Source organism: Calonectris borealis, chromosome 5, assembly GCF_964195595.1.
Source record: "Calonectris borealis chromosome 5, bCalBor7.hap1.2, whole genome shotgun sequence".
Taxonomy (NCBI): Eukaryota; Metazoa; Chordata; class Aves; order Procellariiformes; family Procellariidae; genus Calonectris; species Calonectris borealis.
Genome location: NC_134316.1, coordinates 41,296,064 through 41,323,538, shown reverse-complemented (window position 1 = coordinate 41,323,538; position 27,475 = coordinate 41,296,064). Strand labels below are relative to the sequence as shown.

The window sequence follows — 27,475 nt, the reverse complement described above, 5'->3', positions numbered from 1 at the left end:
GAGAGCCGCTGCGCCAACGGCAATAACGGTAGGGCGGCCACCGCCCCCTCCAGGCAGCCTCAATCGATAGCAGAGCCCCGCTCCCCCCACCCGGGCGGCGCGTTGCTACAGCGACGGGGCAGGGCCGGGGCGGGAAAGGCCGCCTCCCCCGGGGCCGTTCCCGCCTCTGCACCGCCTCACGCTTCCCCCTCCCGCCCCCGCAGCCTTCCCCCAAACCGTCTGGAGCAGGGAGCCGTTGGTAGAGGTTAACGTTTCATTTTAATCCATTAAGAAATACAGTGAATGCAAAACGCATAAACACACCAACAGAATACACAACACACGAACAGCAACTTAGACGATATCCGCTCAGCTTGCGTTTCTAAGGCACTGACGTGATAAAAACTTATTTTTATACAACAGTGCAACCTCGCCAGCGCCCACGGGCAATATTCAGTGCTTTTTCTTTCGAACTCGTACCGCGGGGGCCCAACATTACCGACAAGCCCCAGGCGGGGGGCGAGAGAGCGCCCTGCCGCCCCCCGCTCCTGAGGGAACCAGAAATGAAGCCTGGAGGCCTGCAGGGCCTCGCGGGAGACCTGTCCCCACCACGGCAACGCCGCCGCCTCACCGCCCCCTCCGGCCCGCCTCCCCACACACGACGGCAGCTCCTGCAAACCTGCCCGCATAGCACTCGGTGGTAAGGCAAAGATGCCTCAAGGAGCTGCCATGCCAGCTTCGCAGCCTTGCTATTTCTAGCAGCGCTTACAAGCAGGCAGCTGTGGAGGCACTAAGGGAACGTACAGGCAGGGAGAAACTGCCCTCCAGCAGTGCTGTGGACCTACACAGGGATATCCAGCCCTGCTGAGGAGATGCCCAGGGGCAGTTCCAGGCATGACTACCAACGGGTCGAATTCTGTTGTTTCTTCATGCTTATGAACTTTCCAAAACAGTACAAATGTCTCATTTCTATTGCATGTGCCCAGAATGTCGTGTCAGGCTGTGGGCTATTGTTGTCTATAAATGGGAGATGTGTTACCTGAGGACGCAGGCACACTATGGCTGCTTTTGGTAAGTGAAATATTAGGTATTAGATATTAAGTGTTAAGGCAGATGCATTTCAGTGAGGTGGGAGAAGAGGAAGGAGCAACAAAGGAGAGGGAAGTGCACAGGGAGAACGGAAAGATTACTGGAGACAGGAAGAAAAAACAGCTGCTTCCAGAAAAACTAGAGCACGAAGCTGGCTCTGGTAAGGGCAACGGAATACAACATGTTTCCTCTGAGAACGCCAAGGCAAATTTTCATCCCAGTTATCAGCTTGGATGAGTTACCTTCAACTTAAATTCACATTCAAAGCAGACCCAGCCTTACTACCATCATTTTTCCACAGCTTGTAATCCCATATGACAACAGGAGGCCAAGACCCTCTAACTGAGGTTAGAGGAGGGTGTTAACAGGAAGCAGCTCTCATGCTCTCGCCCACTATCATCCACCGAGAAAACCAATAGGTTATTCTTTGATGTTCTTTGTTCTCTGAGCCATTTAACAAAACAAACTTGAAACACCAACATCTTAATCTGTAAAGTAACCTAACTCACATCACAGCTTATTGGATGTTCCAGATGGCTTGCCCACGAGGTGTTTGCAGAAGAAAGCTTGGATCTGCTGCCAAGCATCTATCTGTGCCTCGCAGTGTGCCTTGGGCTCCCCTCCCCACACCACAGGCCTGCCAACTAGCAGGTGCATTGAGGCTGCACACATTGGGAAAAAGGGAGGTTCAATGTAGTGTCCTGCCCCAGGATAACAGACCATCTCAGGCTTTTCCTTCCCGTGAGCTTGCAAACGTTTGCTCCCCTCAACTGCAAAGAATTCGCTTTTCCAGTTGTGATCATCCTGGCCAACGATGAACAAGAAGCGACACTCGGCCTTCTCCAAAGGGATAAAGCTTTGGCGGTCAGGCCCTTCTAGCGGGTTGTTCAGTACATCGACAACATCAGCAATCCCAGACTTGGTGAACTTGACACGTTTTGCATTGACACCAAGGGGTGGAATGGTGATGTCCTTGTAGCGGAGCACTGCGCCCACGTTTGCCACTGAGCCGTTGATAAGGACGGTGGCCGTGATGCCCTTTAGGAAGGAAGCCATGGAGATGCACAGGTCACCCCCCTTTGAGATTCCAAGCAACCCAATCCCCGGACCTTTAACCTGGAGGGGAGAGAAGAGATACCACAAGCAATGAACCACGGCACGCCACTTCTTTAAAATGTTGCCATGTTTGCAGCAGTGTCTGTCCTGAATCTGGACCCCTAAGCATCTAAGGTCCTGTGTGCAGGGCCCACGTCTGAGGGACCCTGGGGCACTGCTCCGTGCTTGATTTATGATCATAAGCCTTGCTGAGACTGCAGCATCATCCTAACAAAGCTACAAGGCTCAGTGCTGAAGCATATGCAGAGGGTACAGCTGTGCTTGCAAAAAGCATGCAGATGTGCAGCCCCAGATTCACTTTGCTTACAAGGCAGTTCAGGGAAGAAGAGGGAAGGGGCAGGGGAGGCCTCTTCTACAAATGCTTTCCTTCAGTGCAAAATGCTCAAAGCCGGCCATGACTATGATACTGTCATCAGTTATGATAACGTATTTCTTATATTCAACCACTGTCTTTGATTACCCTATTAAGAAGCTAACATGGGGTAGCAGACTCCACATTAGCTGCTCTCCCATCTCTCTAGTATGCTTGGTGTCTAACTCACAGTGAAAAGGAAGTATTCTGAGGTAGCTTACTCATTAGAATGTATCTTTAAAAAATGACCTATTAAAACCATTTTTCTAAGTGAATTGTACAGTCCTCTGGAGTCAATCTAGAATAGGTAACCTTCATTTTCTTTTACATGGGCAAATTAACTAGAATAGGAAAGCTACATGATCTTACAGGGTGCTGAAATCCTCTAAGGATATTGGAAGAAGGTTAGCTAATATTACAATTGCTCCAATATCCAAAGACCCTTAGGGGTAAAAAGGCTCTGAGCATCAAAATTTAATACCTTTTGTACCTTATCAGCAGTGTAATATGCTTCAAACCCACTGACTTTGAAGCATGAAAAGGGGGAAATTAGAAAATATGGCTGAAACTTCGCAACGTGTTAAAAACATGGGGAGGGTATCAGTGGAAGTGTTAATGGGAGACTATCGCACTGCTCTCAGGAGAAAAAAAGGCGGGGGGGAGGAAGCAATTTTCAGAGATTTTTGGGCAGAGAGGTGGTGTGAACAGTTAGGGTTAGGGCAACTGAAAAGCAACCAAGACCTTTAACAACTACTCATCTTTCTGAGGTTGAGGAAGGTATTGATTTTGAGTTCTCCAGAGAAACCAAATGTTGCCTTGTGCAATTCTAGTTATTGTCATGCACAGAAGGAGATGCAGAACCGAGCAGGGTTCTCTTCCAAGAGGCATTGATCCCCAAGTTCACAACTAGCTACTAAAACCCACACTCACCAAATACCAACATTTGGAGTGATTTTAACAGCTTATACAATACAGAGCAACAAATGTGTACTGGGGGACTTCCTTGAGACCTGGATCATAGAAGGTTATCATGTGCTCCACAGCTGAAAAGGGCATTTAGTTCTGAAAGACATTCTACAGAGCATAAACCTAAAAGCCCCACTGGAAGTCCAATAAGCCTCCAGGCAACTTGTACCCTAGTTATGACACTGGATTGAATGGAGCAGAAATTACCAGTATGTGACCTACGTGTCACTGTGTCACCTGGCCCGTTCAAAAGGAAGAATTGGAATAATCTGCCACAGAACCATTGTAATGGGAGTTAAAGATACAAAACAAATTAATTACAGCCAACTTGAAGTACAGCAGCTCTGCCCCATCTACAGTCTGACAGGACCTGAGTAATGAGAGTTCCCTCTAGTGAGAGAGTGTCAATGAACAAACCAACCTGGGTGTGTTGTAACATATAGTTTACGGCTTCTTCGAAATATTCCAGGTGGAATTCCTTCATCTCTTTGGGGAGATCTTCATAGCCGTAGAAAGCCAGAGCCAGCACAGCAAAGCCATAGTTGGCCAGCAGGCATGCCCTGTATTCAGGGAGTCCTCCTCCAGTTCCATACAAGTTGATAACTCCCGGAAAGGGGCCATTTCCTGCAAGACACCACATAACAGGGCACATTAACCCACAATTTTTAATTTATATTCCAAATTCATAGGCCTGGGAATGTGTCTTTTTAAAAAAGAAAAAACCACAGAGCAGCAGAATGGTACTAAGGGTCCTAAATTACTGTGCCAGTTTTCAGTAAATGGCTACATTGCTTCAAGATTAAACAAGACAGCACAAAATAGCAGGCCTGCTAATATTTTGGATAACATCAGGGAACACGTGGCTGGAAGGGAAGGGATGCCTTGACTGTCACAACTAGTTCTCTGTATCATGTAAATTCATCGCAAAGGTATCAAGCTCTGCTTCAAAAATACCCAGGAGGCTTCTCCCCAGTGCATTTCTCAGAAGACTGATACAAAAAGTCTCATATTCTGATAGTTCCATCTTCTTAGTGTCAGTGTAAATGTACTATAGCCATTAATTCTGGGATTAAGAGAAGAAAGTATTTGCAATCAGTCTTGCTAACCCAGTGAGGGAAGCTTTACATTAGGTACATCAAGGGACAGGGACTGAAGTCCAGAGCTGAGAGGGATTGCTGCAAACTGGTTACAAAATATGGAAAGGAGGAGGCCAAGGGGGAGACTCCCACTCCTGCTCAGAAGGGAGGGTTAGGCTTCCCTCAGGTGTCTGCAGACTAACACGAAGAACTTGGGGCACAAACAAGAACGAGAAATTCATCTCCAGCCACAGGGCTACAAGGCAATCAGAGTCCAGGACACTGGCTGGGATAGCACGTATGATTTTGGCACTATCATGGAGGAGTTAACAGGGACAGACATGGAAGAAGGGGGAGAGAGGAAGGCAAGTGCTACGTAGAGGAGCTGCTTGAGTTCATGAGGTTCCAGAGACATGCTTGGTGAAAGCCTCTGGGTCACAGGGGGAAGGTAACGTGGGATGTGGTGGTGGTGTGGCTGCTACAGACCACTCAACCAAGAGGAGGCAAGAGATGAGGCTTCCTACAGACAACTAGCAGAAGTCTGGACAGCTGCTGGGAGGACAACACAGCATTTGTCAGGCAATCTGAAAACCTCACAGACCCTCTCAATTATTTTCTGACAAAAATACGGTAAGGGCAAACCTGTCTAATGCTTTGCTTGATCTGCTCACAAACGGGGAAGAGCTGGGGACAAACGTGGCAGCAAAAGGCAGCTTGGGCTACAGCAATTATGACATTACTAAGTTCAGGATCTCCAGAGTCTGGGAAGAGAAGGGAAGCAGCAGGCTTAGGACTTTAGACTTTTGGAGAGCAACCTTCAATTAACTGAAAGAATTACTAGCTGAATTCCCTGGAAAACAGCCAGGTAGAGGAAAGGTACCTTGAAGACTGGCTGACACCACCTCCCACGTCATTTGGAAACAAAAAGGGTACTGTGATCAATGCCTTCATGTCCAATACTAGTCAATAAAACAAACTCACACGTGTTTCAGCCCATGCAGCTGCACTACGTGAGGAGAGTGGCCAGCAGGTCAAAGCAGGTCGGGCTGATCAGGCCGCTCCTTGAAGAGTGCCCAGTGACAGCTGGCGAGGTCCAGCTCCCCCTTGTCCTCTGCCTGGTACCGGGCTCAAGGGGAGTCTGGAGGGAGTCTGGGAGCACAGGGCCGAAAGCGGAGGCAGCACCCGCGGGGGAAGGAGCCCGGCACGGCGGTACTCACCGGGGGGCAGGAAAAGCGTCGCCCGGAGCCTCCCCTCTCGCACCGGGACTCTCCGCACCCCGTCCCGCAGGAACGCCCGCTCGTGCTGCGCCTGGGCCAGAAGACGCCCGGGGGGGTCCCCGTGGCCCTCAAACACCTCCAGCTGCAGGACGAAGGGGCGCTGCACATCCCGCTTCACCAGCCGCCTGAAGGGCTCCTGGGGCTGCAAAGCCCAGAGCAGCCCCATGGGCTCCAGGCCGGAGAAGCTGCCTCCCGGCAGCGCGGGGCAGCGGGCGAGGTCCAGCTCCCCGTCGTCCCCCGCCTGGTAGCGGGCGCAGGCCTGGAAGAGCTCGCCCTTCTCGTCCCGCAAGGACGTCCGCAGCGTGACCTGCTGCCGCGGGCCGAGGCCCTGCACGGCGATGGCCAGCGGCTCATCGAAGAGGCTGCGGGCAGCGGGCGAGAGGCGGATGGTGGGGGCCATGGAGGAGAGGCCGCGGGCGGAGGCCGTCCCGGGTGTCCGCACAGGGCTGCTGCGAAGCTGTGGGGCTGCAGGTGCGGGGCTGGACCAGGGCAGCCGCCTCTGCCAGCGGCGGGAGCTCGCCCAGCACAGGGAGCGGGCAGCCACCTCCCACATGGCCCCGGGTTGCTTCTGCCTTTGAGGGCGGATTCCGGGGCAGGTCCCCGCGGGTCCGGGGCCGGGCTCGGGTGGGCGGTCCGGCAGCGCCGCTGGCACGCCCCGGCGGGGAGGAGCGGGGCGGCAGGTCCCTCGCTCCGCCTGCCTGCCTGCCTGCCTGCTCCACTGCCTTCCCTCCCCTCCCCGGCTGTGGCTGTGTCCTCCTCGGCGTCCCCCCGAGCTCCCCAGGGCCGGGCGGTGGCTGTGGGCGAGGGGACGTGCGGGACGGGCGGTCAGAGGTGTTGACGAGCCACCGAGCAGAATCGCAGTCGGGATTCACTGTCAGGACAGGGAAGGGCCTGTGTGCGACCGACCGCACAGAGATGGGGCAGCCCGGGCAGCGCAGCGGCTCCTTCCCGCCAGCAGCGACCCTGAGCAGGGCCGTGCTGGGCTGTGCAGCTCAGCCAAGGGACGGGAGCGAGGCCCAGCCCCAGCCGAGGCGGCGAGAAGCCAAACCAGCGCCAGCCCGGCATTCCTTCATTGTCTTCTTGCTGCCTCTTCCTCCATGTTGGTCGCCCCAAGGCCTGGGCAAGGTGGGTTATGTGTCCACCAGGCTCTGCCCAGCCCCGGCACCTGCGCACCCAGATGAATTGGGAAGGATGGTGAGGGTGGTCAGAGGGGTGCTTTCACAGACTCTTTAGGCAGATCAGGAAACCCTTGGCTCTTCCAGTAATGGATTGTGCAAGGGTTTGTGAAATATGTTCACTTGATTCGTGTCAATATAGAACACTGCTAGGGCCACATGGTGAAATGTGGCCCTCTCTGTATATGTCTGATTGTTCTTGTATAGCCGCAGGCTAGTGGTTGCTAAGCAAGAGGGCATGTATAATTCATTGGGTCTGTTCCCGACAAACTGCCTGGGGGGGATTGTGGCTGTGGCACCTCTGCGTCCTGGTTGTTCAGGTGGAGGAGCCCTATCTTTGAAACTAAATTTCAACTTCTGTTCCTGCCTCTTGCAAAAGCAACCAATCAGGTTTTGCTAAGCAAGAGGGCATGTATAGTTCTTGCCTCTTGCAAAAGCCGCCAAACCGGTTTTGGTGCTAACTGCATAGCGATAAGCAAGAGGGCATGCGCCGAAGAAGATACACCATTCGAGGAATAGTTATGAATATGTATTAGCAGATGGGATATGAACCAAAGGCGGGAACTGTACGGTGTGCGTCTTGGTGGAGCGGAGACTCCCGGCGCACCCAGCGCTGTTTGCTTGCCTCTATTCGTTTAATAAATTGTTAACTTAAATTGGAATCCTGTTTGGGACAAAATCATTTATAACAGGTTTAAAAAGAAGGCCATTCTGTCCATCTCACCCAGAGATGGATCTTTTGCTCCAAAGGGAACTGCGAAGGGAAAGCTGCTTCCTCAGGCTCCCTGACTCCTCCTGGGAGATGCAGGTACAGGTGCCTCTCGCTCAGAGCTCCCCATGTCTGACTTAGTGGTGTGAAACAAGTGGAAATATCCTCAGCATTGTCCTGTTTTGAAATACTAAGTGGTGAGAGGTGTTGGGCAGAGTCTCAGCAGTCTTTTGTTCCCCATGGAGATTGCCCCATCTGTCCTAAATAGGTGAGGTGCTTTGTCATCTAGCATTTGGCTATGTTGTCTGGTATCCAGGCCTCAATGAGTGGCAACTTCTCCTGTTGTTGAGAACAACACTCCTTGGATTGCAGTGCTGGATTTGGTCACCAGCTTGACCATATGCTGGAGTAGATACTAAGGGGAAGGCTCCAGCAACACTCCTTCTCCTCCACACTTGGTGGCCCAAGAGCAGTGGAAGAGCGAAGGTAAGGGGGCTACGTGTAATTCTTCTCTGGTCTCCTCTCCCCACCTGGGCAGCCCTTGGTCCCAAGCTCCTGCAAGTTCTACCCTGGGCTGAGAGAGTGGTTGAGATGCAAAGATCCCTGCTTCTAACCAAAGCACAGCAAAGGACTCAATGGCTTTCAAATCTCAGACTCTTTATTACAATTCTCACCCTAATAACGAAGCTGAAAAAGTTGCACATCCTGTGGGAGAAGATGACAATGGCTGTAAATTCAGCAGAATGGCTTTTGCTTGACATCTTGGGGCTGGAAGTATCCACCAGCCAGAGCGCTTCCTTCTGAAGGGAAGGTGGAAAGCAGGCACAGAGGGCAAACAACCCTTTGCGAGGGTCAACCAGAGACACCCCGGCATCCTGGCTATGGCATCCATTCTTACAGGCTTCCAGCAGCACAGAGGCCAGAGGCTTTTCCGTTTGGGATGAGACATTCACCATAAGAGTGGTGAAATCCCTGCTCCAAACCTAGCAGTTGAGAGGTGTTGCTTTAAAGTATGAGCTGAGGATAGCGTATGCATGTAGAGACCACGCTGCTATGCAAAGTGCCGTCAAGGATTAGAAGAATAGAAACGGCCTGAGCAATGTAACCGCGCATTTTGCACATGGTCTGTTTTATCAAGGGCTAATGCAAATCTATTTGCCATTCCTTTTCTTGACACCTGAGCAAAGAAGTTCAGGGAAAAGCAGAAAAGGCAAACCCAGTTCTTTTCTGAGTCAGGGGTGTGCAAAGTCATGGAAGACACTGGGGTTGTACCGGTACAGCTGTGAACAGGGTTTGACCTGAGAAGTATGAAACTCTCTGTCAGGTTAGGGCATGTAAAGCTGCGTCTTTCTGGCACATTAGTTGTCATTTAAATATTTGTTGAAAAAAGCCTGGATCTGTGGCCAAGCATGAAGCTGAGCTTTAGAATAAGCCCTGGGCTCCCCACCCCAAATTGCCCACTTGTGAAAAATGGGATGCTTTCCGATGCGGTACAAAGGGAAAAAGGGAGGCTCAATGCAGTGCCCTGTTCCAGGGTAAGACAGGATCTGAAAATTTTCCTTCCCTTGAGCCTGCAAATACTTGCAGGCTTCAGTAGCATGATACTCAGATTTAATAAGGTGATCATCTTGTCCAACAATGAACAGTAACTGTGCCTCAGCTTTCTCTAGTGGGATCAGGCTTTGGTTGCCAGGGGCTTGGAAGGGGTCAGTAAAGGCTTCAGAGTAGTCAAGAATATTGGAATCAATGACCTTGACCTGTTGTTCATCGATGGGCAAAGGGGGGATGGTTTTATCTTTATAAGAGAGGGGAAGAACTATATTGGCCACAGGGCCATTGAGGGAAGCAATGGCTGTGATGTTCTTCAGGAAGGTGGCCATGGCGAGACACAGATCAGCTCCTTTGGAGTAACCGAGCAGGCCAACCCCTGGTCCCTTCACCTGGGAGAGAGGAGGAAATCCCCATCAGTAGTGAGCAGAAAAACACAACAGCTAGTTCCCGGAGGGGAACACTGATAAGGCTGAGAGTTTGCAAAACACTGCGAAGGAGGTGATGGCAACGATTAGTTTTTCTTCTGCACAAGTGCCAAGAACATCCTGTGCACAAATGTCTTCCCCTCCCATGAAAAATGTTCCCTGGTGCCATGGCGGCAGCCAAGAGAGAGCGAGCACAATGGCACCGTTTGAGCACAGGTTGCGGGAGAGAAGACAGACTGTTCAGAGCTAGTGAGGAAGGGTTTTGGTGGTGGGGAGCTATAGGGATGGGCTCTGTGAGAAGAGACCGGGGCTGCCCCCAAGTCGGACAGAGACAGTTTCAGCCAGCTCCAAAACGGACCCGCCGCTGCCCAAAGATGTTGGGGGGGAGATGTTTTCAGTTTTGTTCTTATTTCTCACTATGCTGTGAGAATTACTGTTATTCACTGGCAATAAATGAAATTAACCTTCCCCAAGTCAAGTCTGTTTTGCCTGTGATGACAATTGGTGAGTTATCTCCCTGTCCTTATCTTGACCCACGAGATTTTTCATCTTAGTTTCTCCACCTGTCCTGTTGAGGAAGTGGAGTGGGCGAGCGGCTTGGTGGGTATCTGACAGCCAGCCAAGGTCAACCCACCACAGGTAGATACCGGCAAATGCTTTTTACTTTGTGTTTTTCAGACTAAGGGTTCATATGGGGGCATGTGGTGCAATTGATGAAGGCTGCTTCGAAAGATGCACAACCTCCCCACCTTATTACGTCTCAGACACCATCTCTGTCACTCCAGGTGGCAGGACCTGAATGGTACCCATCCTCTGCCCTTCCAGTGCAGATCTGTTTGACCCTTCCTCTCTCCTAGAGCCCAGGTACCCAAACTCCTGGCAGATGGAGCCGCGTGAGCATTTCAGCAGCTTCCTCCAGAGATAACGCAGGCAAAGTGACAGGCGCTTTGGGGAAGAAGCACTCCCAGGGGAACCCCGGGGACATGGAGGGTGCTCCTACCTGTGGGTGCTGCAGCATATAGTCCACCGCCTCTTCAAAATATTCCAGGCGGAGTTCAGTTGGCTTCTGGGGCAGGTCCTCATACTGGAAATAAGCCAGGGCCAGTGTGGCAAAGCCATGGTTGGCCAGCAGGCTGGCTCTGTGCTCAAAAAGACCTCCTACGTATCCATGTATGTCAATGATTCCTGGAAAGGTGTCTTCTCCTGGAGCGGACAAGACAAAGAGCAGTATTGCCTGAAATGCCTCCTTTCAATGTTTCTCTGGTTTAGAACGCATCAAACCAGGTACACAACGGGAACTGTAGAGGAGCGTCTTTTGGGGAAAGGACATGACCGGTCATTCACCTGTGCGGTGTCAGCAGCTGAAAAAACCCTAGAGCGGGTTGCAGAGGAAGAAAGGCTTAGGAGCAGAACCTGTTGGGTAAGGTGCAAACCCTTATTTGTTTTAGGAATCGGCCGAATTTCTGCATCGTGCTTAGGACCAACAGGCAGAGACTATTTGGTGAAGGTGTCTTGTCCCAACTTCTCTTCTCCGTGTAAGCAGCCCTGTAACAATGACCACTTCACCTGGCACTGTAAAAATCCTCCAGATATCATGATTTGATAGATGAAATAGTATTAAAATAGAAACTGTAAGCATTTGTGTTTGTGTTGTGGCTTTTGAACCTTTGGGATCCCTTGAAAAGTGATAAGAGGGATCCACCCAACCAGCACTTCTTCTTTTTGGGGATCGTGTCTCTGTGACCAGCCTCAAATTCTGCAAGGACGTGATGGGTATCTCACTGGTGATCGGAAGATCGTTGTTTGGATCTTGCCTTCTTGTCCCAGGATCTTCTTTCCTCGTCCTGTGAAATCCTGCTCCTGTCCACCCGGTGCAAGGCAAGAGGGTGCTCTGCATATTGCATTCCTACAGCCTGATGGGTTTTGGGACCGCAGGGCCCAGGGAAGCTCCACAGGCCCCAGGCCAGAGAAGGTGTCCCTGGCCATGTTGGAGAGTGGGTAAGACCCAGCTCACCCCTACTCTTGGCTTCAGGAGAGCCTCCCACTCCTCAGGGATGCCCTCCTGCCACGGTCTCACGGCCTGCACCGTGGTGGCCTGTGCATCCTCAAATAGGGCTGCAGGTGGACGGTGGGAACATGCTGCTGGGGTCATGGGGAGAGGGGAGTGCACAGCACCTGCTCGCTCTCTGTGCCTCGGACCGAGGAGAGCCTCACCGTCCAAAGCGGTGCTGTGCTCTTCCTTTGCAGCTGTTTGCATGCCGCAGCAGCACGTCCCCTGGCTCTCCATAGACTGAGCACTCAAAGCAGTGCCCGTGTGCCCCAGAGGCCGGGAGTGCAGTTGTCTGTGGCCCATGGCTCAGCTGAGTGTAGCAGGGCTCGCACTGAACATGCACAGGGAAGGTGCTAACGCTGAATAAGGCTGTGGGGGTGCTCAAGGAAGGTGGGACACTGCTAGAGCAAAAGCCCTTTGAGCTCTCCACCTTTTTGTGGCCTTAGGTCGTTTGCTGAGGAGTATGCAACTCCTGAATCCGAATGTAGAGATGTACGGCGTGGAGAGCACTCCCGGGAACGGAAAATCATGATGGGGGTATCTCAGCGCAGGACAATTTGAGTGTGGTGAAATCATGGTGGCGAACCACATCTCCAGATGGAATGGTGCACCAGAAATACTGACTGCAGACCAAGCTTACAGTCTTGCAAGGCTGAAGATTGGCTGTGGTGGCAGCAGGACGAGAATCAACTCCTTCTACCCTGTGCCTCGGAAACAATTCAGAGCGCCAGGGAGTGCAGCAAGGGCCTATCATTTTAAAACACACATAAAGGAGCGGGTCGGGGGACACTGAGGAAATGCACCAGCGTTTGGCTTACTGTGAGCGCCTCAGCTCCTGTGAAGCAGGACGTTTAGGATACAAAATGCATGCAGGTGGCTTCTCCCATCTCCTGGTCGGCAGGTGGGGGTAGAGGTGAGGTAGGGGAGGGAGCCCTGGCCTCGCTGGGGTGGGATGCTGAGCCTGTGAAATCAGCCCTCCCGCACCCTGGACTCTGGCAGGGAAGTCTCTGTGTAGTCATCTGCCCAGAAGATGCCGCAGCCTGGTGGCGTCTTGGGCAGCTCTTACACCTCAGAACGGTCCTCTGCACCTTTTCCAGAGCACTTAATAATTGTCTTTTCCTGCTGGGAAGGTTTCATTCCTGAAAGGGGGAAGGTCGTGAAAGGGGGCTCATGTTCTTGAGCCCCTCCTCTTCCCCCTTTCACGACCTTCCCCCTTTCAGGAACCTCAACAGGGTGGACGGTGGTCACCATATAGTTAGTTGCTACTGTGCTGGGGGGAGAGGGAGGATCCCCCAAACCCTCCCAGCGAGGAGGACTGCCAAGGACTGGCACAGAGCCCCTCTCCACCACTCTCTTCTGCTGCGTCTCCTCTCCAGCAGCCCTCCTGGCACGCTCACTTCCACTTGCTGCACATTTCTCCACATTTGTAACCTCCAGCTCTGGGCAAGAAGGGCTATTCCCCTGCCTGCTTCTGCCACCCTGTCCTGGCACCTGCCCGGCCAGGTGAATTGGGAACGATGGTCAGGCTGGTCGGTGGTGTGGGAGGGAAGGAGGCAGGGAGGGAGGGAAGGAAGGACAGGGGCTGTCATGGACGCCTCTTTACAGAGGTCATGGAACAGCCTGCACTGACAAAAGGTTGGTTTAGGGGACACAGGGTGGCCGGAGCCGGTACTCACCGGGGGGCAGGAAAAGCGTCGCCCGGAGCCTCCCCTCTCGCACCGGGACTCTCCGCACCCCGTCCCGCAGGAACGCCCGCTCGTGCTGCGCCTGGGCCAGGAGCCGCCCGGGGGGGTCCCCGTGGCCCTCAAACACCTCCAGCTGCAGGAGGAAGGGGCGCTGCACATCCCGCTTCACCATATACCAGAAGGGCTTCTGGGGCTGCAAAGCCCAGAGCAGCCCCATGGGCTCCAGGCCGGAGAAGCTGCCTCCCGGCAGCGCGGGGCAGCGGGCGAGGTCCAGCTCCCCGTCGTCCCCCGCCTGGTAGCGGGCGCAGGCCTGGAAGAGCTCGCCCTTCTCGTCCCGCAAGGACGTCCGCAGCGTGACCTGCTGCCGCGGGCCGAGGCCCTGCACGGCGATGGCCAGCGGCTCATTGAAGAGGCTGCGGGCGGCGGGCGAGAGGCAGATGGTGGGGGCCATGGAGGAGAGGCCGCGGGCGGAGGCCGTCCCGTGGGTCCGTGCGGGGCTGCGGTGCCGTGGGGCTGCAGGTGCGGGGCTGGACCAGGGCAGCCGCCTCTGCCAGCGGCGGGAGCGCGCCCAGCACAGGGAGCGGACAGAGACCTGCCACACGGCTCCTGGGTTGCTGCCTTCACTGTGTCTGCATTCCAGCTGAGGCTTCTTCTACACATGCAGCTTCCCACACACAGGGGAGGGAGGGGAATCGGGGCAGGAGCTGCGTGGGCCCGCACCGTGCTGGGAGACGTCAAGGCCGCCTGGAGCCATCGCTGCAGCCCTGTGAGCACCCAGGGCAGGGCGGGATCGGCACAGCCAGTCCCCCGGCATTGCGGGAGCATCTCCAAAGGGCGGCAGCTCTGCCCAGACCCTCGTTGACAAATAATGTGCCTCCGCTGTGGTGGCAGTTCTCTAAACCAGGCCTGCTGGTTTCTGTCCTGGCGGGACTGGACCCAGGTGAAGGTGCAGCTGCAGCCCTCCTCCCTGGGCTTCTCTCACAGGCTCTGACGTTCCGCTCCCAAACTCGGGCAAGCTGCAGGCTCCCTTTGGAAAAGCTTCCCGCTTTGCTGCAGGCAGGCCTGGTATGGCACCACCAGACCTGCAGGCAATTGGCACCACAGTCTGGGAGCACTTTGGCAGCTTGCTCCTGCCACCCCTGTGGACTGCTGCCCTCGGAAAGGCCACCCCTGTGACACGGTCCTGAACCCAACGGGGCGTTGTCATGTGTGACCAGCTGCAGGCATGGGGCCAGCGGTGGGGCAGCATGGCAGGGTCTGGCACAGAGCCCCTCTCCACCCCCCTCTACCCCAGCTCCTTCAGGCCCCCCTGCTCCAGAGGCCCAGTGAGGGAGCACATTTGGGGCTTGGGTCCCACCTTCCCCCTGGGGGAAGATGTTCTGCAGAAGTTCATATGGGACGGGAGCCCACCTCGCTCAGCGGGGGCATCCCAGGAGGGGCTGGTGGGGCCCTGTGCTAGTGTGGGCGCATGGGGCCGTGGCCTGGGAGCACCTCAGGGAAGAGACAGCCCCACGAGCCCGGCGCCGCTCTCCTGGCATCTCCTGGGACTTGCAGCCTTGCGCCTCTTGCCAGATGACGGCAGCTGGCGTGGCCATGGGCTGCCCAAGGCTCCTGTCCCTCCCTCCCTCCCGCTCTGCCACTGGCTCTTCTCGCCCGCGCCCAGAGAGAGCCTTACCCACACGAGGGCAGGTCCACAGGTGTCAGCCAGCACGGCTGATAACATCCATTCCGAAAGCTGCCAGGCAGGGAAAGGTGCCCCAATGAGGATGCCCGGGTGCAGAAAACAGGATAGGGCTGAGAGGCAGCTGCCGGCTCTGAGGTCTGCCCCGGTGTGCCAGGCTGGCTGGGAGGACACCCACAGCCTGGAGACAACCAGGACATCTCCTGGCTCAGCAGCGTGGTGGGAGATGGCGTCCACGAGGGAGGTGGCAGCCTCCAGGACCCACAGGGGTGATGGCCCCTGGCAGGCTGGAGGAGGACAAAGCAGTTGGGGGTGCTGGGGGTGCAGTTTGTCTCACGCCGATGTCCTGGGGTGTGTGTGGCTGCTCCTCCGGTGTGGGGCAGGAGGTGGGGCAGGGGGTCCTCGTGGCCTTTCCCCCCACAGGGCCGCTGCTCCAGCCTGGGCTGAGAGAGTGGTTGAGATGCAAACATCCCTGCTTCTAACCAAGGCACGGCAAAGGACTCAATGGCTTTCAAATCTCAGACTCTTTATTACAATTCTCACCCTAATAACGAAGCTGAAAAAGTTGCACATCCTGTGGGAGAAGATGACAATGGCTGTAAATTCAGCAGAATGGCTTTTGCTTGACATCTTGGGGCTGGAAGTATCCACCAGCCAGAGCGCTTCCTTCTGAAGGGAAGGTGGAAAGCGGGCACAGAGGGCAAACAACCCTTTGCGAGGGTCAACCAGAGACACCCCGGCATCCTGGCTATGGCATCCATTCTTACAGGCTTCCAGCAGCACAGAGGCCAGAGGCTTTTCCGTTTGGGATGAGACATTCACCATAAGAGTGGTGAAATCCCTGCTCCAAACCTAGCAGTTGAGAGGTGTTGCTTTAAAGTATGAGCTGAGGATAGCGTATGCATGTAGAGACCACGCTGCTATGCAAAGTGCCGTCAAGGATTAGAAGAATAGGAACGGCCTGAGCAATGTAACCGCGCATTTTGCACATGGTCTGTTTTATCAAGGGCTAATGCAAATCTATTTGCCATTCCTTTTCTTGACACCTGAGCAAAGAAGTTCAGGGAAAACAGAAAAGGCAAACCCAGTTCTTTTCTGAGTCAGGGGTGTGCAAAGTCATGGAAGACACTGGGGTTGTACCGGTACAGCTGTGAACAGGGTTTGACCTGAGAAGTATGAAACTCTCTGTCAGGTTAGGGCATGTAAAGCTGCGTCTTTCTGGCACATTAGTTGTCATTTAAATATTTGTTGAAAAAAGCCTGGATCTGTGGCCAAGCATGAACCTGAGCTTTAGAATAAGCCCTGGGCTCCCCACCCCGAATTACCGGCTTGTGAGAAATAGAATGCTTTCCGATGCGGTACAAAGGGAAAAAGGGAGGCTCCATGCAGTGCCCTGTTCCAGGGTAAGACAGGATCTGAAAATTTTCCTTCCCTTGAGCCTGCAAATACTTGCAGGCTTCAGTAGCATGATACTCAGATTTAATAAAGTGATCATCTTGTCCAACAATGAACAGTAACTGTGCCTCAGCTTTCTCTAGTGGGATCAGGCTTTGGTTGCCAGGGGCTTGGAAGGGGTCAGTAAGGGCTTCAGAATAGTCAAGAATATTGGAATCAATGACCTTGACCTGTTGCTCATCGATGGGCAAAGGGGGGATGGTTTTATCTTTGTAACAGAGAGGAAGAACTGTATTGGCCACAGAGCCATTGAGGGAAGCAACGGCTGTGATGTTCTTCAGGAAGGCGGCCATGGCGAGACACAGATCAGCTCCTTTGGAGTAACCGAGCAGGCCAACCCCTGGTCCCTTCACCTGGGAGAGAGGAGGAAATCCCCATCAGTAGTGAGCAGAAAAACACAACAGCTAGTTCCCGGAGGGGAACACTGATAAGGCTGAGAGTTTGCAAAACACTGTGAAGGAGGTGATGGCAACGATTAATTTTTCTTCTGCACAAGTGCCAAGAACATCCTGTGCACAAATGTCTTCCCCTCCCATGAAAAATGTTCCCTGGTGCCATGGCGGCAGCCAAGAGAGAGCGAGCACAATGGCACCGTTTGAGCACAGGTTGCGGGAGAGAAGACAGACTGTTCAGAGCTAGTGAGGAAGGGTTTTGGTGGTGGGGAGCTATAGGGATGGGCTCTGTGAGAAGAGACCGGGGCTGCCCCCAAGTCGGACAGAGACAGTTTCAGCCAGCTCCAAAACGGACCCGCCGCTGCCCAAAGATGTTGGGGGGGAGATGTTTTCAGTTTTGTTCTTATTTCTCACTATGCTGTGAGAATTACTATGTTATTCACTGGCAATAAATGAAATTAACCTTCCCCAAGTCAAGTCTGTTTTGCCTGTGATGACAATTGGTGAGTTATCTCCCTGTCCTTATCTTGACCCACGAGATTTTTCATCTTAGTTTCTCCACCTGTCCTGTTGAGGAAGTGGAGTGGGCGAGCGGCTTGGTGGGTATCTGACAGCCAGCCAAGGTCAACCCACCACAGCTAGATACCGGCAAATGCTTTTTACTTTGTGTTTTTCAGACTAAGGGTTCATATGGGGGCATGTGGTGACAATTGATGAAGGCTGCTTCGAAAGATGCATGCCTCTCTCCTCCACAACCTCCCCACCTTATTACGTCTCAGACACCATCTCTGTCACTCCAGGTGGCAGGACCTGAATGGTACCCATCCTCTGCCCTTCCAGTGCAGATCTGTTTGACCCTTCCTCTCTCCTAGAGCCCAGGCACCCAAACTCCTGGCAGATGGAGCCGCGTGAGCATTTCAGCAGCTTCCTCCAGAGATAACGCAGGCAAAGTGACAGGCGCTTTGGGGAAGAAGCACTCCCAGGGGAACCCCGGGGACATGGAGGGTGCTCCTACCTGTGGGTGCTGCAGCATATAGTCCACCGCCTCTTCAAAATATTCCAGGCGGAGTTCAGTTGGCTTCTGGGGCAGGTCCTCATACTTGAAATAAGCCAGGGCCAGTGTGGCAAAGCCATGGTTGGCCAGCAGGCTGGCTCTGTGCTCAAAAAGACCTCCTGCATATCCTTCTATGTCAATGATTCCTGGAAAGGTGTCTTCTCCTGGAGCGGACAAGACAAAGAGCAGTATTGCCTGAAATGCCTCCTTTCAATGTTTCTCTGGTTTAGAACGCATCAAACCAGGTACACAACGGGAACTGTAGAGGAGCGTCTTTTGGGGAAAGGACATGACCGGTCATTCACCTGTGCGGTGTCAGCAGCTGAAAAATCCCTAGAGCGGGTTGCGGAGGAAGAAAGGCTTAGGAGCAGAACCTGTTGGGTAAGGTGCAAACCCTTATTTGTTTTAGGAATCGGCCGAATTTCTGCATCGTGCTTAGGACCAACAGGCAGAGACTATTTGGTGAAGGTGTCTTGTCCCAACTTCTCTTCTCCGTGTAAGCAGCCCTGTAACAACGACCACTTCACCTGGCACTGTAAAAATCCTCAAGGTATCATGATTTGATAGATGTAATAGTATTAAAATAGAAACTGTAAGCATTTGTGTTTGTGTTGTGGCTTTTGAACCTTTGGGATCCCTTGAAAAGTGATAAGAGGGATCCACCCAACCAGCACTTCTTCTTTTTGGGGATCATGTCTCTGTGACCAGCCTCAAATTCTGCAAGGACATGATGGGTATCTCACTGGTGATCGGAAGATCGTTGTTTGGATCTTGCCTTCTTGTCCCAGGATCTTCTTTCCTCGTCCTGTGAAATCCTGCTCCTGTCCACCCGGTGCAAGGCAAGAGGGTGCTCTGCATGTTGCATCCCTACAGCCTGATGGGTTTTGGGACCGCAGGGCCCAGGGAAGCTCCACAGGCCCCAGGCCAGAGAAGGTGTCCCTGGCCATGTTGGGGAGTGGGTAAGACCCAGCTCACCCCGACTCTTGGCTTCAGGAGAGCCTCCCACTCCTCAGGGATGCCCTCCTGCCACGGTCTCACGCCCTGCCCCGTGGTGACCAAGCTCTGGGCAAGAAGGGCTATTCCCCTGCCTGCTTCTGCCACCCTGTCCTGGCACCTGCCCGGCCAGGTGAATTGGGAACGATGGTCAGGCTGGTCGGTGGTGTGGGAGGGAAGGAGGCAGGGAGGGAGGGAGGGAAGGACAGGGGCTGTCATGGACGCCTCTTTACAGAGGTCATGGAACAGCTTGCACTGACAAAAGGGTGGTTTAGGGGACACAGGGTGGCCGGAGCCGGTACTCACCGGGGGGCAGGAAAAGCGTCGCCCGGAGCCTCCCCTCTCGCACCGGGACTCTCCGCACCCCGTCCCGCAGGAACGCCCGCTCGTGCTGCGCCTGGGCCAGGAGCCACCCGGGGGGGTCCCCGTGGCCCTCAAACACCTCCAGCTGCAGGAGGAAGGGGTGCTGCACATCCCGCTTCACCATATACCAGAAGGGCTTCTGGGGCTGCAAAGCCCAGAGCAGCCCCATGGGCTCCAGGCCGGAGAAGCTGCCTCCCGGCAGCGCGGGGCAGCGGGCGAGGTCCAGCTCCCCGTCGTCCCCCGCCTGGTAGCGGGCGCAGGCCTGGAAGAGCTCGCCCTTCTCGTCCCGCAAGGACGTCCGCAGCGTGACCTGCTGCCGCGGGCCGAGGCCCTGCACGGCGATGGCCAGCGGCTCATTGAAGAGGCTGCGGGCGGCGGGCGAGAGGCGGATGGTGGGGGCCATGGAGGAGAGGCCGCGGGCGGAGGCCGTCCCATGGGTCCGTGCGGGGCTGCGGTGCCGTGGGGCTGCAGGTGCGGGGCTGGACCAGGGCAGCCGCCTCTGCCAGCGGCGGGAGCTCGCCCAGCACAGGGAGCGGACAGAGACCTGCCACACGGCTCCTGGGTTGCTGCCTTCACTGTGTCTGCATTCCAGCTGAGGCTTCTTCTACACATGCAGCTTCCCACACACAGGGGAGGGAGGGGAATCGGGGCAGGAGCTGCGTGGGCCCGCACCGTGCTGGGAGACGTCAAGGCCGCCTGGAGCCATCGCTGCAGCCCTGTGAGCACCCAGGGCAGGGCGGGATTGGCACAGCCAGTCCCCCGGCATTGCGGGAGCATCTCCAAAGGGCGGCAGCTCTGCTCAGACCCTCGTTGACAAATAGTGTGCCTCCGCTGCGGTGGCAGTTCTCTAAACCAGGCCTGCTGGTTTCTGTCCTGGCGGGACTGGACCCAGGTGAAGGTGCAGCTGCAGCCCTCCTCCCTGGGCTTCTCTCACAGGCTCTGACGTTCCGCTCCCGAACTCGGGCAAGCTGCAGGCTCCCTTTGGAAAAGCTTCCCGCTTTGCTGCAGGCAGACCTGGTATGGCACCACCAGACCTGCAGGCAATTGGCACCACAGTCTGGGAGCACTTTGGCAGCTTGCTCCTGCCACCCCTGTGGACTGCTGCCCTCGGAAAGGCCACCCCTGTGACACGGTCCTGAACCCAACGGGGCGTTGTCATGTGTGACCAGCTGCAGGCATGGGGCCAGCGGTGGGGCAGCATGGCAGGGTCTGGCACAGAGCCCCTCTCCACTCCCCTCCACCCCAGCTCCTTCAGGCCCCCCTGCTCCAGAGGCCCAGTGAGGGAGCACATTTGGGGCTTGGGTCCCACCTTCCCCCTGGGGGAAGATGTTCTGCAGAAGTTCATATGGGACGGGAGCCCACCTCGCTCAGCGGGGGCATCCCAGGAGGGGCTGGTGGGGCCCTGTGCTAGTGTGGGCGCATGGGGCCGTGGCCTGGGAGCACCTCAGGGAAGAGACAGCCCCACGAGCCCGGCGCCGCTCTCCTGGCATCTCCTGGGACTTGCAGCCTTGCGCCTCTTGCCAGATGACGGCAGCTGGCGTGGCCATGGGCTGCCCCAAGGCTGCCATCCCTCCCTCCCTCCCGCTCTGCCACCGGCTCTTCTCGCCCGCGCCCAGAGAGAGCCTTACCCACACGAGGGCAGGTCCACAGGTGTCAGCCAGCACGGCTGATAACATCCATTCCGAAAGCTGCCAGGCAGGGAAAGGTGCCCCAATGAGGATGCCCGGGTGCAGAAAACAGGATAGGGCTGAGAGGCAGCTGCCGGCTCTGAGGTCTGCCCCGGTGTGCCAGGCTGGCTGGGAGGACACCCACAGCCTGGAGACAACCAGGACATCTCCTGGCTCAGCAGGGTGGTGGGAGATGGCGTCCACGAGGGAGGTGGCAGCCTCCAGGACCCACGGGGTGATGGCCCCTGGCAGGCTGGAGGAGGACAAAGCAGTTGGGGGTGCTGGGGGTGCAGTTTGTCTCACGCCGATGTCCTGGGGTGTGTGTGGCTGCTCCTCCGGGGTGGGGCAGGAGGTGGGGCAGGGGGTCCTCGTGGCCTTTCCCCCCACAGGGCCGCTGCTCCAGCCTGGGCTGAGAGAGTGGTTGAGATGCAAAGATCCCTGCTTCTAACCAAGGCACGGCAAAGGACTCAATGGCTTTCAAATCTCAGACTCTTTATTACAATTCTCACCCTAATAACGAAGCTGAAAAAGTTGCACATCCTGTGGGAGAAGATGACAATGGCTGTAAATTCAGCAGAATGGCTTTTGCTTGACATCTTGGGGCTGGAAGTATCCACCAGCCAGAGCGCTTCCTTCTGAAGGGAAGGTGGAAAGCGGGCACAGAGGGCAAACAACCCTTTGCGAGGGTCAACCAGAGACACCCCGGCATCCTGGCTATGGCATCCATTCTTACAGGCTTCCAGCAGCACAGAGGCCAGAGGCTTTTCCGTTTGGGATGAGACATTCACCATAAGAGTGGTGAAATCCCTGCTCCAAACCTAGCAGTTGAGAGGTGTTGCTTTAAAGTATGAGCTGAGGATAGCGTATGCATGTAGAGACCACGCTGCTATGCAAAGTGCCGTCAAGGATTAGAAGAATAGAAACGGCCTGAGCAATGTAACCGCGCATTTTGCACATGGTCTGTTTTATCAAGGGCTAATGCAAATCTATTTGCCATTCCTTTTCTTGGCACCTGAGCAAAGAAGTTCAGGGAAAAGCAGAAAAGGCAAACCCAGTTCTTTTCTGAGTCAGGGGTGTGCAAAGTCATGGAAGACACTGGGGTTGTACCGGTACAGCTGTGAACAGGGTTTGACCTGAGAAGTATGAAACCCTCTGTCAGGTTAGGGCATGTAAAGCTGCGTCTTTCTGGCACATTAGTTGTCATTTAAATATTTGTTGAAAAAAGCCTGGATCTGTGGCCAAGCATGAACCTGAGCTTTAGAATAAGCCCTGGGCTCCCCACCTAAAATTGCCGGCTTGTGAAAAATGGGATGCTTTCCGATGGGGTACAAAGGGAAAAAGGGAGGCTCCATGCAGTGCCCTGTTCCAGGGTAAGACAGGATCTGAAAATTTTCCTTCCCTTGAGCCTGCAAATACTTGCAGGCTTCAGTAGCATGATACTCAGATTTAATAAAGTGATCATCTTGTCCAACAATGAACAGTAACTGTGCCTCAGCTTTCTCTAGTGGGATCAGGCTTTGGCTGCCAGGGGCTTGGAAGGGGTCAGTAGGGTTTTCAGAACAATCAAGAATATTGGAATCAATGACCTTGACCTGTTGTTCATCGATGGGCAAAGGGGGGATGGTTTTATCTTTGTAACAGAGAGGAAGAACTGTATTGGCCACAGAGCCATTGAGGGAAGCAACGGCTGTGATGTTCTTCAGGAAGGCGGCCATGGCAAGACACAGATCAGCTCCTTTGGAGACACCGAGCAGGCCAACCCCTGGTCCCTTCACCTGGGAGAGAGGAGGAAATCCCCATCAGTAGTGAGCAGAAAAACACAACAGCTAGTTCCCGGAGGGGAACACTGATAAGGCTGAGAGTTTGCAAAACACTGTGAAGGAGGTGATGGCAACGATTAGTTTTTCTTCTGCACAAGTGCCAAGAAACTCCTGTGTCTTCCCCTCCCATGAAAAATGTTCCCTGGTGCCATGGCGGCAGCCAAGAGAGAGCGAGCACAATGGCACCGTTTGAGCACAGGTTGCGGGAGAGAAGACAGACTGTTCAGAGCTAGTGAGGAAGGGTTTTGGTGGTGGGGAGCTATAGGGATGGGCTCTATGAGAAGAGACCGGGGCTGCCCCCATGTTGGACAGAGACAGTTTCAGCCAGCTCCAAAATGGACCCGCCGCTGCCCAAAGATGTTGGGGGAGGTGTTTTCAGTTTTGTTCTTATTTCTCACTATGCTGTGAAAATAACTATGTTATTCACTGGCAATAAATGAAATTAATCTTCCCCAAGTCAAGTCTGTTTTGCCTGTGATGACAATTGGTGAGTTATCTCCCTGTCCTTATCTTGACCCATGAGATTTTTCATCTTAGTTTCTCCACCTGTCCTGTTGAGGAAGTGGAGTGGGCGAGCGGCTTGGTGGGTATCTGACAGCCAGCCAAGATCAACCCACCACAGCTAGATACCGGCAAATGCTTTTTACTTTGTGTTTTTCAGACTAAGGGTTCATATGGGGGCATGTGGTGACAACTGATGAAGGCTGCTTCGAAAGATGCATGCCTCTCTCCTCCACAACCTCCCCACCTTATTACGTCTCAGACACCATCTCTGTCACTCCAGGTGGCAGGACCTGAATGGTACCCATCCTCTGCCCTTCCAGTGCAGATCTGTTTGACCCTTCCTCTCTCCTAGAGCCCAGGCACCCAAACTCCTGGCAGATGGAGCCGCGTGAGCATTTCAGCAGCTTCCTCCAGAGATAACGCAGGCAAAGTGACAGGCGCTTTGGGGAAGAAGCACTCCCAGGGGAACCCCGGGGACATGGAGGGTGCTCCTACCTGTGGGTGCTGCAGCATATAGTCCACTGCCTCTTCAAAATATTCCAGGCGGAGTTCAGTTGGCTTCTGGGGCAGGTCCTCATACTTGAAATAAGCCAGGGCCAGTGTGGCAAAGCCATGGTTGGCCAGCAGGCTGGCTCTGTCCTCAAAAAGACCTCCTACGTATCCATGTATGTTGATGATACCTGGAAAGGTGTCTTCTCCTGGAGCGGACAAGACAAAGAGCAGTATTGCCTGAAATGCCTCCTTTCAATGTTTCTCTGGTTTAGAACGCATCAAACCAGGTACACAACGGGAACTGTAGAGGAGCGTCTTTTGGGGAAAGGACATGACCGGTCATTCACCTGTGCGGTGTCAGCAGCTGAAAAAACCCTAGAGCGGGTTGCGGAGGAAGAAAGGCTTAGGAGCAGAACCTGTTGGGTAAGGTGCAAACCCTTATTTGTTTTAGGAATCGGCCGAATTTCTGCATCGTGCTTAGGACCAACAGGCAGAGACTGTTTGGTGAAGGTGTCTTGACCCAACTTCTCTTCTCCGTGTAAGCAGCCCTGTAACAATGACCACTTCACCTGGCACTGTAAAAATCCTCAAGGTATCATGATTTGACAGATGTAATAGTATTAAAATAGAAACTGTAAGCATTTGTGTTTGTGATGTGGCTTTTGAACCTTTGGGATCCCTTGAAAAGTGATAAGTGGGATCCACCCAACCAGCACTTCTTCTCTTTGGGGATCATGTCTCTGTGACCAGCCTCAAATTCTGCAAGGACGTGATGGGTATCTCACTGGTGATTGGAAGATCGTTGTTTGGATCTTCCCTTCTTGGCCCAGGATCCTCTTTTCCTCATCCTGTGAAAATCCTGCTCCTGTCCACCCGGTGCAAGGCAAGAGGGTGCTCTGCATGTTGCATCCCTACAGCCTGATGGGTTTTGGGACCGCAGGGCCCAGGGAAGCTCCACAGGCCCCAGGCCAGAGAAGGTGTCCCTGGCCATGTTGGAGAGTGGGTAAGACCCAGCTCACCCCTACTCTTGGCTTCAGGAGAGCCTCCCACTCCTCAGGGATGCCCTCCTGCCACGGTCTCACGCCCTGCCCCGTGGTGGCCTGTGCATCCTCAAATAGGGCTGCAGGTGGACGGTGGGAACATGCTGCTGGGGTCATGGGGAGAGGGGAGTGCACAGCACCTGCTCGCTCTCTGTGCCTCGGACCGAGGAGAGCCTCACCGTCCAAAGCGGTGCTGTGCTCTTCCTTTGCAGCTGTTTGCATGCCGCAGCAGCACGTCCCCTGGCTCTCCATAGACTGAGCACTCAAAGCAGTGCCCGTGTACCCCAGAGGCCGGGAGTGCAGTTGTCTGTGGCCCATGGCTCAGCTGAGTGTAGCAGGGCTTGCACTGAACATGCACAGGGAAGGTGCTAACGCTGAATAAGGCTGTGGGGGTGCTCAAGGAAGGTGGGACACTGCTAGAGCAAAAGCCCTTTGAGCTCTCCACCTTTTTGTGGCCTTAGGTCGTTTGCTGAGGAGTATGCAACTCCTGAATCCGAATGTAGAGATGTACGGCGTGGAGAGCACTCCCGGGAACGGAAAATCATGATGGGGGTATCTCAGCGCAGAACAATTTGAGTGTGGTGAAATCATGGTGGCGAACCACATCTCCAGATGGAATGGTGCACCAGAAATACTGACTGCAGACCAAGCTTACAGTCTTGCAAGGCTGAAGATTGGCTGTGGTGGCAGCAGGATGAGAATCAACTCCTTCTACCCTGGGCCTCGGAAACAATTCAGAGCGCCAGGGAGTGCAGCAAGGGCCTATCATTTTAAAACACACATAAAGGAGCGGGTCGGGGGACACTGAGGAAATGCACCAGCGTTTGGCTTACTGTGAGCGCCTCAGCTCCTGTGAAGCAGGACGTTTAGGATACAAAATGCATGCAGGTGGCTTCTCCCATCTCCTGGTCGGCAGGTGGGGGTAGAGGTGAGGTAGGGGAGGGAGCCCTGGCCTCGCTGGGGTGGGATGCTGAGCCTGTGAAATCAGCCCTCCCGCACCCTGGACTCTGGCAGGGAAGTCTCTGTGTAGTCATCTGCCCAGAAGATGCCGCAGCCTGGTGGCGTCTTGGGCAGCTCTTACACCTCAGAAAGGTCCTCTGCACCTTTTCCAGAGCACTTAATAATTGTCTTTTCCTGCTGGGAAGGTTTCATCCCTGTACATGTTCTTGAGCCCCTCCTCTTCCCCCTTTCACGACCTTCCCCCTTTCAGGAACCCCAACAGGGTGGACGGTGGTCACCATATAGTTAGTTGCTACTGTGCTGGGGGGAGAGGGAGGATCCCCCAAACCCTCCCAGCGAGGAGGACTGCCAAGGACTGGCACAGAGCCCCTCTCCACCACTCTCTTGTGCCGCGTCTCCTCTCCAGCGGCCCTCCTGGCACGCTCACTTCCACTTGCTGCACATTTCTCCACATTTGTAACCTCCAGCTCTGGGCAAGAAGGGTTATTCCCCTGCCTGCTTCTGCCACCCTGTCCTGGCACCTGCCCGGCCAGGTGAATTGGGAACGATGGTCAGGCTGGTCGGTGGTGCAGGAGGGAAGGAGGCAGGGAGGGAGGGAAGGAAGGACAGGGGCTGTCATGGACGCCTCTTTACAGAGGTCATGGAACAGCCTGCACTGACAAAAGGGTGGTTTAGGGGACACAGGGTGGCCAGAGCCGGTACTCACCGGGGGGCAGGAAAAGCGTCGCCCGGAGCCTCCCCTCTCGCACCGGGACTCTCCGCACCCCGTCCCGCAGGAACGCCCGCTCGTGCTGCGCCTGGGCCAGGAGCCGCCCGGGGGGGTCCCCGTGGCCCTCAAACACCTCCAGCTGCAGGAGGAAGGGGCGCTGCACATCCCGCTTCACCATATACCAGAAGGGCTTCTGGGGCTGCAAAGCCCAGAGCAGCCCCATGGGCTCCAGGCCGGAGAAGCTGCCTCCCGGCAGCGCGGGGCAGCGGGCGAGGTCCAGCTCCCCGTCGTCCCCTGCCTGGTAGCGGGCGCAGGCCTGGAAGAGCTCGCCCTTCTCGTCCCGCAAGGACGTCCGCAGCGTGACCTGCTGCCGCGGGCCGAGGCCCTGCACGGCGATGGCCAGCGGCTCATCGAAGAGGCTGCGGGCGGCGGGCGAGAGGCGGATGGTGGGGGCCATGGAGGAGAGGCCGCGGGCGGAGGCCGTCCCGTGTGTCCGTGCGGGGCTGCGAAGCTGTGGGGCTGCAGGTGCGGGGCTGGACCAGGGCAGCCGCCTCTGCCAGCGACGGGAGCGCGCCCAGCACAGGGAGCGGACAGAGACCTGCCACATGGCTCCTGGGTTGCTGCCTTCACTGTGTCTGCATTCCAGCTGAGGCTTCTTCTACACATGCAGCTTCCCACACACAGGGGAGGGAGGGGAATCGGGGCAGGAGCTGCGTGGGCCCGCACCGTGCTGGGAGACGTCAAGGCCGCCTGGAGCCACCGCTGCAGCCCTGTGAGCACCCAGGGCAGGGCGGGATTGGCACAGCCAGTCCCCCGGCATTGCGGGAGCATCTCCAAAGGGCGGCAGCTCTGCTCAGACCCTCGTTGACAAATAGTGTGCCTCCGCTGTGGTGGC

At 55.1% G+C, this 27,475-nt stretch overlaps 4 protein-coding genes across 5 annotated transcripts; all 4 read right to left on the bottom strand.

The window, feature by feature from the left end:
- Positions 1-239: 239 nt before the first annotated feature.
- Positions 240-13,999, bottom strand: LOC142083024 (acyl-coenzyme A thioesterase 1-like). 2 transcript variants are annotated; one of them, XM_075152016.1, is made up of 4 exons: positions 13,984-13,999; positions 5,796-6,352; positions 3,924-4,126; positions 240-2,184 (listed from the first exon to the last, which is right to left on the bottom strand). In XM_075152016.1, exons 2-4 carry the CDS (start codon positions 6,253-6,255, stop codon positions 1,579-1,581), a joined length of 1,269 nt encoding a protein of 422 aa, XP_075008117.1. In that variant the 5' UTR covers positions 6,256-6,352; positions 13,984-13,999; the 3' UTR covers positions 240-1,578. The 2 variants fall into 2 exon arrangements, with proteins under 2 accessions (XP_075008117.1, XP_075008116.1); XM_075152015.1 differs by lacking the exon at positions 13,984-13,999 and having other exon boundaries at positions 5,796-6,501.
- On the bottom strand, positions 9,098-13,916 carry LOC142083206 (acyl-coenzyme A thioesterase 6-like). Its single transcript, XM_075152444.1, has 3 exons — positions 13,442-13,916; positions 10,716-10,918; positions 9,098-9,679 (listed from the first exon to the last, which is right to left on the bottom strand). Exons 1-3 carry the CDS (start codon positions 13,899-13,901, stop codon positions 9,098-9,100), a joined length of 1,245 nt encoding a protein of 414 aa, XP_075008545.1. The 5' UTR covers positions 13,902-13,916.
- A 2,358-nt stretch (positions 14,000-16,357) lies between the features above and the next one.
- Positions 16,358-19,806, bottom strand: LOC142083205 (acyl-coenzyme A thioesterase 6-like). Its single transcript, XM_075152443.1, has 3 exons — positions 19,332-19,806; positions 17,994-18,196; positions 16,358-16,939 (listed from the first exon to the last, which is right to left on the bottom strand). The coding sequence occupies exons 1-3, from the start codon at positions 19,789-19,791 to the stop codon at positions 16,358-16,360; spliced, it is 1,245 nt and encodes a 414-aa protein (XP_075008544.1). The 5' UTR covers positions 19,792-19,806.
- A 2,442-nt stretch (positions 19,807-22,248) lies between these two features.
- Positions 22,249-27,187, bottom strand: LOC142083204 (acyl-coenzyme A thioesterase 5-like). Its single transcript, XM_075152441.1, has 3 exons — positions 26,578-27,187; positions 23,875-24,077; positions 22,249-22,830 (listed from the first exon to the last, which is right to left on the bottom strand). The coding sequence occupies exons 1-3, from the start codon at positions 27,185-27,187 to the stop codon at positions 22,249-22,251; spliced, it is 1,395 nt and encodes a 464-aa protein (XP_075008542.1).
- Between the last annotated feature and the right edge of the window lie 288 nt (positions 27,188-27,475).

Bases quoted from the DNA above. Each gene is read 5' to 3' on its own strand.
- LOC142083024 (XM_075152015.1), bottom strand. From the start codon at position 6,408: ATGTGGGAGGTGGCTGCCCGCTCCCTGTGCTGGGCGAGCTCCCGCCGC. The intron at 4,127-5,795 runs GTGAGTACCGCC...GGTGTCTTGCAG, and splicing joins GACGCTTTTCCTGCCCCCCG to GAAATGGCCCCTTTCCGGGA. The intron at 2,185-3,923 runs GTTGGTTTGTTC...TCTCCCCTCCAG, and splicing joins ATATGTTACAACACACCCAG to GTTAAAGGTCCGGGGATTGG.
- LOC142083206 (XM_075152444.1), bottom strand. From the start codon at position 13,901: ATGGCCCCCACCATCTGCCTCTCGCCCGCCGCCCGCAGCCTCTTCAAT. The intron at 10,919-13,441 runs GTGAGTACCGGC...TGTCCGCTCCAG, and splicing joins GACGCTTTTCCTGCCCCCCG to GAGAAGACACCTTTCCAGGA. The intron at 9,680-10,715 runs GTAGGAGCACCC...CCTCTCTCCCAG, and splicing joins ATATGCTGCAGCACCCACAG to GTGAAGGGACCAGGGGTTGG.
- LOC142083205 (XM_075152443.1), bottom strand. From the start codon at position 19,791: ATGGCCCCCACCATCCGCCTCTCGCCCGCCGCCCGCAGCCTCTTCAAT. The intron at 18,197-19,331 runs GTGAGTACCGGC...TGTCCGCTCCAG, and splicing joins GACGCTTTTCCTGCCCCCCG to GAGAAGACACCTTTCCAGGA. The intron at 16,940-17,993 runs GTAGGAGCACCC...CCTCTCTCCCAG, and splicing joins ATATGCTGCAGCACCCACAG to GTGAAGGGACCAGGGGTTGG.
- LOC142083204 (XM_075152441.1), bottom strand. From the start codon at position 27,187: ATGTGGCAGGTCTCTGTCCGCTCCCTGTGCTGGGCGCGCTCCCGTCGC. The intron at 24,078-26,577 runs GTGAGTACCGGC...TGTCCGCTCCAG, and splicing joins GACGCTTTTCCTGCCCCCCG to GAGAAGACACCTTTCCAGGT. The intron at 22,831-23,874 runs GTAGGAGCACCC...CCTCTCTCCCAG, and splicing joins ATATGCTGCAGCACCCACAG to GTGAAGGGACCAGGGGTTGG.